Source organism: Rhipicephalus microplus, chromosome X (genome assembly GCF_043290135.1).
Source record: "Rhipicephalus microplus isolate Deutch F79 chromosome X, USDA_Rmic, whole genome shotgun sequence".
In the NCBI taxonomy this organism is placed as follows: Eukaryota; Metazoa; Arthropoda; class Arachnida; order Ixodida; family Ixodidae; genus Rhipicephalus; species Rhipicephalus microplus.
Window position 1 is genome coordinate 100,295,193 of NC_134710.1, and position 13,125 is coordinate 100,308,317.

At 41.8% G+C, this 13,125-nt stretch overlaps 1 protein-coding gene across 4 annotated transcripts in view; it reads right to left on the reverse strand.

The window, feature by feature from the left end:
• Positions 1-385: 385 nt before the first annotated feature.
• Positions 386-13,125, reverse strand: part of LOC119176303 (uncharacterized) — a 246,952-nt gene continuing 234,212 nt past the window's right edge. For all 4 annotated transcript variants that reach the window (XM_075877328.1, XM_075877330.1, XM_075877329.1 and 1 more), the window contains 3 exons: positions 7,877-8,025; positions 2,080-2,245; positions 386-635 (listed from right to left, as the gene is read on the reverse strand). In XM_075877328.1, the coding sequence (XP_075733443.1) occupies positions 594-635; positions 2,080-2,245; positions 7,877-8,025 (357 nt within the window). In that variant the 3' untranslated portion in view covers positions 386-593. The remainder of the gene's footprint in view (positions 636-2,079; positions 2,246-7,876; positions 8,026-13,125) is intronic.

Genomic DNA, 13,125 nt, shown 5'->3' on the forward strand with positions numbered 1-13,125 from the left:
TCTTACTCACTCTCCCCCCAGGTGGGGTAGCAAACTGGACGTAGTCTAGTTAACGTCCCTTTCTTTCTTATATTCCTTCTTTATCTCTCTTTCTCCCCTCCGTCTCTCACTCTCTCAGATTATAATATCATCGAGACAATTATAGCTAACTCCAACGTTCACGGGAGTGTTTAAGGAAAAATAGCAGGCTTCAAACGTCGCGTTTTCTCGTTTTTTTTTTTTTTGCACTTCCAATAGTCTGGAGCATCGGTGCTCGTTAATGATCTTGCTCCTTCTGTTCACAGATATTGATCTGCATCACGTGACGCTCACTCACAAATTTGCGATCTTCAAAAATAACCGGGAGTACTTACAAGCAATCAGTACATTTTTGTTGCACACACTGTTTCAGGCAAAACAGATTACAAAAACTTTAGTAGACGACTGGTACCAGAATACCACTTCAGCAATCAATGATTCTGAGGGAAGCAGTCATGTTTTAAAAAAGCAAGAAAAGTGTTGCTTTTTTTCATAACACTGAAATTTGATGTTCTTAGTGTTGCACCACGGCCCTAAAACGTCGTATTTTGATGTAGTAATCTTGAGTCAGTGGTTTAAGCCGGCACTTTTTCCAGTGGAACATCGGTGTTGATAACCTGAAAGCAACAAATAGCCACATCATTATTCAACGTACAGTACACGCAATACATTGTTCACTGAATACAAGAAAATATCCTAACTATGAACAGCAACATTAAACTATAGGGTTAGACGTGAGGAAGATTTCCGGTCGAAACGTGAGGCGGGATCACTAAGCTGTCTTCCGGAACAACATGTAGCACAAAGGTAGTACTACATCTTCTTTACCCATTTAAATGTCATTCACTTTTAGCCAGTGCGTGCGCACGCATTCATTAAAATATTCGTTACTTGTCGCAGGAAAGGGTGTACGCGACTGTCCATACGCAACAGTCTCCCAGGTATTTTCGCAGAGGGCAACAATGCTTGCATTGCAAAATAATTTGTTGTTGGGCTAGTTGGTAGAACATCTAAAAAAACTAATGTGAGCGCAAACACACGACACATTCACGCACACACATACACACACACACACACACACGCATTAAAGAGCACAGCGTGTGATGCCTGTGTGTGTGTGAACGTGAATGTGTCATGTGTTCGCCCTCAAAATAGTTTTTTTTTAATAATGCTAAGCCGCATGCCTATTATCATAGTAAAGCAACAAATTACTCATAGTGAACGTTGAAACTGGCGTGTTCGGTATCGTAAAGGCAGCTTGATTTCTCTAGAAATCTAGGAAAAGTACACTTCAAAATTGTCGACTTCATTCTTATGACAGTGCAGCGCTCACAAAAACAAAAAAAAACGACAATGAACGAAAGAAGGCCGCATGACATTTGCTTACTCCTATGTGAATTTTTATTCGAAAACACACAAAAATAAAGTAGACTAGGAAATTCATCAGACCTTGTGATGGGTGTTACAAGCGAAAAAAAACTTTTCTGGCAGTAGCCCTCTTAATAAAACCATCATTTTTTGGAAGTGCCACATGGTGTTAAGTATGAACCCAAACTAACTAACTCAGTTTCTCATAATTAGAAGCTAATGACACGGGGAAGAAATTATAGACAAGTGTGTAAATTCCCTCACGTCCTAGCGTAACAATGTGATATTGAAGCAGCTTTTGCTTTTTAGTGATGTGGTTACACAAGCAAGCGCAGAGCCTACGTGTTGGTTCACTGGACAATTACTCATGCTTTCCGGAAAACAGTGTCACCTCTATAGCACGTCAATATGAGCGCTTTATTGTAGATTAGATTCTATTAGCATTGTTTTCATTTCCGAGTCTTAATAGCGCCACGATAAATTTCCACCTTCTCGGTACGGGCAATTGCAGGATGGGGAAAGGCAAAAACTAACGACCCATTCTGTTCTCGTGCGGTTGGAGCCGATGACACTCTTACGCCCTGCTAGAAATATTTCTCGTACGGGGACTTATAGCAGTGGCACCACGATGTTACAAGCACTCAGCCATGACCGCGAGCTGCGCTTCCGTTTTTACGACTGTTGGTGCATTACCTTGATGAGAACATCCTGGTATTCGCGATCCGACAGCTTGTAGCGTGATGGCAGCCGGATATTTGCGCGCTTCAGCACCAGCTCCAACTCTTCCACGTCGAATATGGGCACCGGGTCAATGTCGCTCTTGAAGATTAGCTGTCCGAGGTATTCCACGTAATGCATTCTGCGGAGAGGTAAAAGAGGCATTGTGGCCAAAACGGTGTGCAATATCAGGTACGCTCTTCTTGGGTGTTCTACGACTGAAACTTTGTGAGACATGCTTGAAGGTATCTGCCATTGTTAGGCGAGGAGAAGCAAAGTGAACCTCATGGGTTTTAGAATTGCCTGATTTCATCACGTGACCTCTACTTAACATCGCTTTGAGCGACGGAAATCATGCGACGATCGATAGCCAAAGAGGCATATAAGCTTCTAGTGGAGAACCATGGACGCTACCACACAAATGATATTTATCGCCCTCAATGCTTACTGACCGAATAAAATTCGCGTCACATGAACAGACAGTTACTCCTAAAGCTGTAAGTGCTGCTTTAGTAGATTTTGTTACAGTAACCAAATTTCAAAGATAATTTATCTCACAATAAATTTGTCAAGAGCCACCGAGAAGAGGGCAATATACAACCACGGTTCTATCAATAGCGGTATACAAACAAAAAAAAATCAGCCTGAAATGCGTGCGCTGATGTACCATCCAGATCTGAGCATGCATTAAACAAGCTTAGCTATTTACTACAGCTCGCTTTAAAGAGATAGTAAAGGAGGTTCTTCTATTAAAAGTAAATTACTCTTTGATTTGTACAAAATCACCGCGCTTGATGCGAGAAGGTGGTGGCTAAACGAGAAAACGTATAAAATAAAAATGGCGGTGGTGACGTGACTATCAAATGTTTGCCCCAAATGCTATGATGTCATTAATTTTAACGGCCTCTACTGGGGCCTATATTTAGTTCCTTATCAGTAAAAATGAAGTACACTAACCTCTGAGATTGTCATGAAGTCAAAATACCAAGTTTCGGGAAATTATATTTAGCTAATGCCACAAAAATACGACAAGTACACTTTGAAATCCGTGAAGTCACGCGTGGAGATTTTGGCGCAAAATTTAAAAATGAAATTTTGACGTTGATTTTCTCCTACGTTGGTTGAATCAATGACATTAGAGTTCTCAGAGTGAACATCATCAATGTGAACCGATTGACTGCTTCCCTTCAGCGTACCTTTCAATCTATGTGTTTCTGATCATTGATGAAAAATACGAAAACGCCGCGCTTTTTTTTATTGACGGATGTAATTTATTAAGCTTCTGTGCATAACCTGATATTGACGACGAGCTTCTCTTCAGGTTCTGATTAGGTTACATGCCTCTTATGTATACATGCAAACTAAAGCTTGACTTGTTCAGGCTGCGTTCTTTCATGAGCCACATTTCATAACGAATAATTTAGCTCTGCATGATGCGCCCCAACTGCATGTGCGAGCCCATCAAAGCGGTCGCTTTCAAAGCAGCTGCTATGTCATTCACATTCTCGTCTGGGTTGGAAATCAGACATGTCGATTGCATACACCTCTATAGAGCACGTTCGCACTAATAAATGGGCTTCTTCGGTTACATTCCCACGGCTGATTTCATCATCCTTAATTGATTCTTTAAACCCGCTGATGAAATATTTCATTGGTTATTCATGCAGTCGCCAATGCGAAGACAGAATGGGCTTTGCGCCACACTATGTCCATTTCGATCGCGTTCAGCAAGGCATTTTCGTGCTATACTATGCCCTTCACCGAAGGAAGTTATTCGATTCTGCAAGATACGCAATACCGCCCACCACATGCCTGCGCAGTACGCAAAATCATTATGCCACCAATAATTCGGCTGAAGTCTGAGAAGCGGAGCCGTCTTCACTCGCCACTGTCGCCATCTTATTGGGAATACAGCCAGCCCACCGTGTGAGGCTAATTTCTTCATTTTTTATATGTTCATCTTTTTCCCTCGGAGTAGGGTAGCGAACCAGACTCGCGTTTTTTTTCACTCATCTGTCGTCTTACCGCCATCTCCTGTACGTGAGAATCTTGATGATTGATTGATATGTAGGGTTTAACGTCCCAAAACCATCATATGATTATGAGAGACGCCGTAGTGGAGGGCTCCGGAAATTTCGACCACCTGGGGTTCTTTAACGTGCACCCAAATCTGAGCACACGGACCTACAACATTTCCATCCGCATGTACGTGAGAATCTTGCCCAAGACTTTCGCGATCATATATTTTACGCATGATTGCTTTACTTGAGATACCAACAATTGATGATATCATTTAAGGCGCCAACTCTAAATCAACAACCTTCTCAATGTCTTCATTTTAGTCAATATATAAATATTGTGCACATCGGGTGAAGAATGTCATTGTGACTTCTTTGGAGGTAATTTAATGGATATTTTAGCGCAATGAGTATTTATATGGTTTGATTCTTCACGCGTCTGTATTTTACTCTCACAATCTTCGCTTTAGCCTGTTCTAGTTGCTCCCTTTGGCCCAACGTTGACCAGCTGAGAATAGGGCAAAGTCGCTCATGCTGACATCTTAAAACTGTAAACGTATGTCTCTTCAAATGGCCTGGCAGCCTAATTCAATGCATTTAGTGGATGCTATGCATTTACTCAAGACAGCTAAGTTGGCAAACATTTGTGTTTGAGTACGCTCTCTCTATATATATATCGCTTTATCGCTTGTTGTCTCGTGCATATATATGAAACAGCTCAGAAGTAATTGATCCATGTTGGTTCGTCGGATTACAAGTTTGACGAAAACGGAAAGAAAATTTAACAACACCATCTCATCAGGGCGAGTAAGGAAAAAAAAACAAAGAACTTTCCTGTCAAGGGTGCCCTTAATCGAGTAGAATGCACCAAAAGATTACTCCACAAATCACTGCGCTTCATTCGTTCAGTTGTGTGGTGCATAAATTGATATAAAAAACAAAGCAGCTATATGAATTTTCCTTTTGGGTAGGTGCATGCAAGACTGACTGTAAGTGCTAACGAAACCAGTTTCTCAGCCCAAACCTGTAATCTTCTTCAACGCCCCTGACATCCATTCGCCTTCTCTGACTGTAACGGGTCGTGATGCTGCGATATGACATGAATTAATAAATGTTTCTCTATATTTTGGGCTTGCTGAAGTCGTCTCATGTCCAACTAGGCTCAATTTTATCCTAGACTTAGTCTTCTTAAGTACAGATCTAGCTGACAGCAGCTTTTCTTGTTAGATAGTTGAAAAAATATCAGATCATAAAATTGTCTTGTTAACACTTTTCTATCCACGTCCGAATCATCTTATTATCCAGCTTCCCTGATTTCACTTGTGCTGGCGACACTTCCATAACTGATACTTTAGCGGCTCAGTTTGATACGCTTTTTGCGCTTTCTGATAGTCAAGATGTAAATTGTCTTGTTAATTTCTTCAAAAATCTTGTAAAGTTGTGTATCCAAAGATTCCTGTCAATTAAGACAAATAAAAGCAATGCTAATCTTTCTTGGATTATGCGTGATCTCTTACGTTTATCTGGTCGTGCCTATCAACTTAGGCGCTCCCGAAGACCTAATGATCCCGTTGTCCAAGACAGGTTTCAGAGAGCTAAGTGTGAACTCAACTGAATGATGAAAACAGCGAAAGATTTTGTTTATCGCGTTGAGTTACCTGATCTGCTAACGACGAATCCACGTAAATTTTTGTGTTCTATTTTGCCCCATGCTGCTTCACCTTCATCTTTCAAAATAAATAATGACGTCTTTAGTGACCCGCCATCTACCTATATATAATGCTTTCAATTGCTATTCCCAATTAGTGTTAACTTACCATTCCTTTATCATTCCAACAATACTACTTTTTCTCTGTCAGGTATTTCTCGTTCTAAACCAATCAGTAACATTGACATAATGAGTGAATGCATCCTCAATAGATGTAAAACAATGCATCGACCCGGGTGGGATACAGAATGCATTCTTAGTTCGCTACTCCCTCATCCAGATGTTTAACAATAATGCTCAATAAATCTTTATATTCTGGAATTGTTCCCCGTTGATGTAAAATGGCTAAAGTTCTCCCTCTTTTTAAATCTGGTGATAAGCAGTTTCTGTTAAACTAGAGACCAATATCACCGACTTCTCTATCATGAAAAATGTCAGACCATATCATTTATAAATGCACTACGCACTTCTTGGAATCCTACTTATTACTATCTCACTGACAACATGGACTTAGAAGGTTTCAGCCCAACAGAGAAATCAGTCAAATTCACGCATAATGCTTTGCTTAGCCTTGATCATGGCGACCAGGTTGACGCTGTTTTCAGACTCAATTGTTTAACATTCCTGAAATGGTTAACTGAATGTCTAGATTTTTGTCATCTACCTCTCAGTTTGTTTCTTACAGGTAAACCAACTCTGCTGTTACTAAAGTAGCATCTGGAGTGCCACAATGGTCCGTCCATAGGTCTTCACTTTTTTTTTAATTTATATTAACGACCTGTCTCACCACACCTCCTCTTCCGTTCGTTTTTATGCCAACGACTGCGTTTTCTACGAAGTGAATAAAACACACAGCGACCACTACCACTTGCAGAAGTCGTTTGCTGGGTTTAGAAATTTGTTCAGAACCTGGTAGATGAACATTAACTTTAAGGAAACAATGCTTAAGTCTTTTCTTAGAAATCGCCCTCTGTTTTTGATTACTCTTTTGATAACTGTCTTGTAAGAAGGGCTTTTGAATATAGGTATCTCGGTGTCATTTTTACACACAACAAGTCTTGGTTCAAGCACATCGACTATATATGTAACAAAGCATTGAAAAAACTATACTATCTACGTCGCACTTTGTCTAAATCCCCAAAAAACAAAAACCTCTAATAATAATCACTAATTCGTCCTGTAGTAGACTACGCGTCCGTTTTCTGGAACCCGTATAAGCATTGTGAGATCCAAAGACTGCAAGTAGGCTAGAAAAAGATGGTAAGACTCATACGCCGTTACGACTCAATTTGTCACCCTCATTTACTCTGTCTTCATTTCAATTAACTGCACTTCATTTACGTCGCCGAATCAAGTCTATGAAATTCTTGCGAAGCAGTATTTTCTGTATAGTTAAACTATCGATCAAATAACAAGAAATGCATTAACTTCACTCCACAGTCAAGGACGAGACATTATCAAAACCTAAATTTGAGGCCTTATTACGCTCCAACTAATATGTTCAAGTTTAGTTTTTCCCCTGTTCCATCGAAGACTGGCATTCATTACCTGGTTCTGTTTGTTCATGCCCATCGCGAAGATTTGTAGCCGAAATCTACAGAAACTGTATGTAAAATACGCTGATCAATTTGCAAAAAGTACTTCCCAGATTTTTTTCGTGTTCTCGATATTTTCAATCACTTTAGCATTGTATGTTCACAGGACAATAATAAGTTCCCTGTTTTCATATTTCTCATTGTTTTTACTTATATTACTGCATATTCTTCATACCGAGTCCTGTCATAGCAATCTTAGCACTGAAGTATGTGTAAATAGATAAATAAACAAAAGGGTAAGAAAATAAACAAATTGGACCCTGAGTTACGACACTGTTACCTGTCTCTACATATCCAGAAACGCTACTGCGCATTAGGGTCGTGCTCGACTTATGCGTGCTTTCATTCGTGCGTATGGCCCATGCGAGAGGAAACGGAAGTGTTCTGCCAAGCACGTCATGCATCAAAGATGGCTCATAGAACGTAGCCTCAGAGATTTCTTCGCTGCCTACCTGCACAATCCTGCCGTGCCTTCTTCCACCGTTCTACCACACACATCATCCTTGAAGCCATCCCTGGTCTCTTTTTGTTCAGGAACTTGGCAACGGGACGTCTTCACCCAGTGGGCTGGTGGGTCCCGATTGAAAGCTATATTGCTTTCCTGCAAAATGTTAATCGCCATAGTGACAAAGATGGGGTAAAAACAAACAACAACTAAAAAACAGGCACACCTGCGAGAAATGCACGATGCGCGCATGGAGATGCCGTATAGCTTCCTCATTTTCACGCGTAGGAATGGGGATGTATTGGTTGCTTGAAACACGGTGATCAACCCTTCGGCATGACTTTGATCATGCAACTCTGATTGTTTCGACCCTGCTGGTTAAGTGATTTTTAAAACGTTTTTTTTCTAATTGCTTAGATTATTTTTCTCTATGCGCAACCTAAATTTTCTGAATAATTTCCCAAAACGTTAATTTTGCTGAAGTGTAAATTGCCACAAAGTGGACCATAGTTTTTTTCTTTTCGCATTACCTGAACCAAACAAGAATACACAATGAATTAAGTGAATGAGTACAAAGTGAAGGACAGATATTGCCAGTTCATAAACAAAAATGATAAGTGCCACAAACCACAAATTACACTTACATTTATTTATTTATTTTTTTTATACAACTATTTTTCATTTAAATGACTGCCGCAGGGCAGGAATAGTAAACTACAAAAGAAACACGCATAAATCAAAGACTGAAAATTCATTACATTAATCATTATTGCATTATAAAAAAGTGTACTCTGAGACATCATTTACAGTTTTAATTAAATTTATTCTACATGCAGAAATCAGAAGTTAGGCTAAGCTACTTTCATGGAATGAGAGTGCTCTATGTAATACATAACTTGTAAGGTTGCTTCAATCATTAACAGTCCTAGAAAAAAAAGAAATGTTGGTAGCAGGCAATCAGTGAAATTCGAGGAGCTATCATTTTACAATGTCACTTGCAAGTGGCATACCCAAATGAATACTGAATACCTGAAGTGTCAACATTTAAATGGGTTTTCATTAAGTGTAGGAAAAGCTTACGAAGGCTATTGTGATTTCGGGGCACAGCACATTTCAGACCACTTCTCATTAATATCAAAGAGACTGACGTCCAACCTGTTAAACGTACAGTGACTAAATGTATAGCTGTTGAATGTTGTAATGCATTTATGTTATATGCGCTGAATGCACACGTTCTCATTGAGTTTCTTCTTTGATGTAATAAATAAGGCTCAATAGTTTCATGCAGTACAATTTCACGGAGATAAACGCCCTATTTTGCGCAGTATTCATATGTACAATAAAAAGAAAAGTACATGAAAGCAAAATTTTAATGGAACACACATTGCCAACAAAAGTTGTTTAGTTTCACGTCAGCATACGTTTTAGTTGCAAAACGTTAACATCAAAAAGAGCAAACGTCAACAATTTATCCTTTGCTAAAAAGCGCACAACAATAGGTATAACGCAAAATCTGGTAGGCTGTAAGAGAGCTCAGTCTAGGTATTTATTGTCCAAGAACATAAAAACTATCGTGGAAAAAAGCAAGTTCTAAAGAACAATATGAACTGGAGCGTGCCGACTGCGTACGAACGTCGTGGAAAATTGGCACAAATAATGAAACGATTTATATAGGAAAAACGCTTGCCTGCTGCATCAAAGATGAAGTCATAGGTAACTTATATGGAAACATTCTTTAATGTGAAAACCCTCTCTATCTATTTAGCTAAGCTTTTTCGTAGCATAGATATGAAAGCATGTGCGGCAAAGTGGCTTGCGCTTACGTTGACAAAAATAAGCCGGTATGTACGGCTCTCTTTGAGCGATATTAGGTGCCCTGTCTACCTATAGTATTAAAACACAAGCCCATCTGCCTAATTAAACTAAGCCTACACAAAAAGATTATGCGGTACAGCAAACCGCATTTATTTGGGGCAAATATCAGCCATTCACTTAGTGGCCTATTGCGTCGGTTTTCGTGGTCCCAGTTCTTCAGCCGCTTACGCAACATCTTTTTTATGTTACAGCGTTATGCCATGAACAAAATTAGCTATAAAGGACCTTGTTTGCACAGCCCCTCCTCAGTATATTTTCTTTGTGACGCCTTTATTGCTGTGAACAATTTCAAGCAGGCGAACAGGATTTTAGTGTTTTACGATATCTATGTTCAGAAGCTCCAGAAATCGGTGATGCCCTTCTTGAGTAGCTACCAATGAGTGTAACGAGGGGTCTAATGAACAAATTTTTACATCAGATGCGAAGCAGATTTTGTTCGGGGCTGTGTCCGTCCCTCGGCGACTGTCCGCTCTTTTAATGTGCGTGCGCCGACTCTCCCCTTTTTTTCGAACTCACGCGAGGAGGTGGGAGGAGGTAGCGTGGAGGACGTGGCTGAGCGCTGCCGCTGCTTTGTTTGTTCTCTGCTGTTTATCTATTTGCCACAGCTGTGCGCTCGTATACAATGCTGCGCTCGCCTCGCACCGTCGCACTCTCCTAGCAGCTCTGCGGGTTCACTTTGCTGCACACCCACGGTAATACACACAAATAGGAGCGCGATTACATAAGTGGTACACGTCATATACACCACTCCAGACACAAATGAAACATGCACGGAAACAAACGAATGGAAACACAAGTAAACACCAGTGCAGGTACACATACCCACATGGTTTCCTTCAGTGGGAGATGGTGTAAATGTTTGCTCATTATTGATACTTGTCATTCAATGTCCTACCTCGATATATATTCATGAGTAAGATTGACAGAATATTTCTTATGAACAATGGTAGCATATCAAAAATGTTCGTGAATGCAGATCCGGATGCTTATCAGGGTGCTTTAATCAACCACAACAACCAGCGTCAAGAGCTTGTGCTGTATGTATTACACTTAGAAACATACCTATACAGCCAGTTAAATAGTAACATGTTAGAAATACACGTGCCCTTTTAGTACACAGTGAAAGAAGACGTCGACTTGACTGAGAGACTCACGTGCAGTTGTGGCCTGTGTGGCGTTTAGTAGCCTGTGGGGCGTTATGTAGCCTGTGTGGCGTGTCAATATAGCCTGTGTATGCATGTGTGAGTAAATCATTTTTTCCATTACGAGGTCTTGTGTGCTTCAAGAACGCCGCGAAACTAATACTTCAGAAGTGGAATCGACATCCAGTCGTCACGGAGAGAAAATGTGAGTTCTGTCAGTCTACGTAACTGGTTAACGTAATCCTAACCCTGAAATGCAACGCACCGGTGGAAGAGACAACCGAGCTTGCGGTGGAGGAGGTACGGACTTGTGCGATGGAGACAGCATTACGGCTCGTGACTTACTCAAAGCACCTCAAGAAAATGACAGACTGCTATCAAGCTCGCTGGAACGACTGGTTTTAACCGGTGCAGCACAGAACCAGTGTCAACGTTCTAGGTGATCACCGACCTAAGTCACAATGCCCATGCCTTCGACGGCTCCGAAGACGGTCTTGCAGCGCGTGAATGGATCGAAAGCATTTGCCAAACGTCGAAGATTCACGGGTGGCCAGCTGCTTACACGCTAGAAAGAGCCAAGGCCCCATTGGTAGGAGGTGTCAAGGACTGGTACCGTTCAAAAAGTTGCCAGATCACGTCGTGAGAAGAATTCGAGCAGAATTTCCGTCGGACCTTCGTCTGCCAATCTAGAGTTGCGGAAAGATGGCGCAGGATACTAGAACGCGTGCAGCAGCGCAACAAGAGTACGACCGCCTACTTCCACTCTAAGGTGCGTCTGTGCCACGAAGTCAACCCCGACTTTAAAGATACGCGAGAAGAAGTTGTCTCGGCGTTGAGGTCTCGTGAACTATGCACCATGCTCTTGGGTAGAATGCATGACGATGTCGACGAGCTACTGCATGACATCTTGATGCTTGAACGCATCGAACGAGAACAACAGGAGGTTTTGGGCACACGCAACCGAAGCACCAAACCTCCTTCAGGTTCAGAACGCTCCCTTCCCGCTACCATGGGAAGAAAATTGACGACCGACGCGAATCAAAGAACGGAACAATACCAACCGTTACCGCTCGTCGACAAGCACGTCACACCATAGACCGACGTCTACGTCACTGGCCGTCGTCTTCTCTCAAGAGGAAGCACCCCGGGAGAAGCAGACGACGCCTCGAGTCTACAAGAACCAGTAGTCGCGTCTGCTGCAACCCCCAGAAGACACGTGAACCTGTTTTCCGAACGAGCCTCGCCACACGCCGACAACTCCGGATATAGTAGGGTACCGACTGCGAAGATAGGTGAAGAACCAAAGCCCAAGACGTCTACTGGAGCCAACGAAAAGCTGAAAGACCGGAACGAAGCCGAAACTGACGCAAAGGAAAGCAGACAAACTCGCAAACTGGTGCTACGGAAAAAGGCAGCGAGGAAAAACCCGCAACAGCGAAACAAACAGCAGGGCATTGCGGCGAAGAAGGAAAAAAAGAAAGATGACGAAGAAGCATCCCAGGGACAGAAGAAGACACATAAGGATAAGCAGGAGGAAGGCGAGGTTGCAAAAGACAAAAAGCTAGAAGCCCAACCAAGCCAAGACGACGATACGGAAGACAAGTTAGCAGAAGAATCGAAAAAAAAATGCCGTAGAGCAGACCAAAAGACAGGAGAATGAACAGTCGATATGCAGTGTGCTCGTCTCAGTATCTCCGAAGGAAGATACTGAGACGAAGACAACAGAACCAGACGACACCGAGAAAATGGGAAATTCCAGAGCAAATCCGCAGGAATATTCACCACAGTCGGGCCAAAAGCAGAAGCCCGAGCTGGACCAAGCGTCGAAGCCAAAGTCTAGGCAAGGGGACACCAACATCGTGCGTGTCGTGCCTTTCCCCAAGGTCAAGCCAGTCAAAATGGCCGGAAAGTTTGACATAATCTTGAAAGTTTCACGCTTCTGCGTGCCATGAAGTTTGCGTGAAAGTTTAACGTGAACTTCTGCGTGCATGAAGAACTTAATGCGTCAGTGTATAGGCATAGCTGTTTTCTTTGTGTTGTTTCTGTTTCTTCTTTATCGTGTTGCTTTCGTGTGTCATCGACTAAGTATTTCATGTAACAGGATGGCCGAACATTTGTATGTTAAGTCACAAGACCATTTTCGGGACAGCCTTAACGAGGACGTCAAAAGTTGCAAGATGGCCGAATGTTAGAAATGCACGTGCCCGTTTGGTAGATAGTGAAAGAATTAAGACGTCGA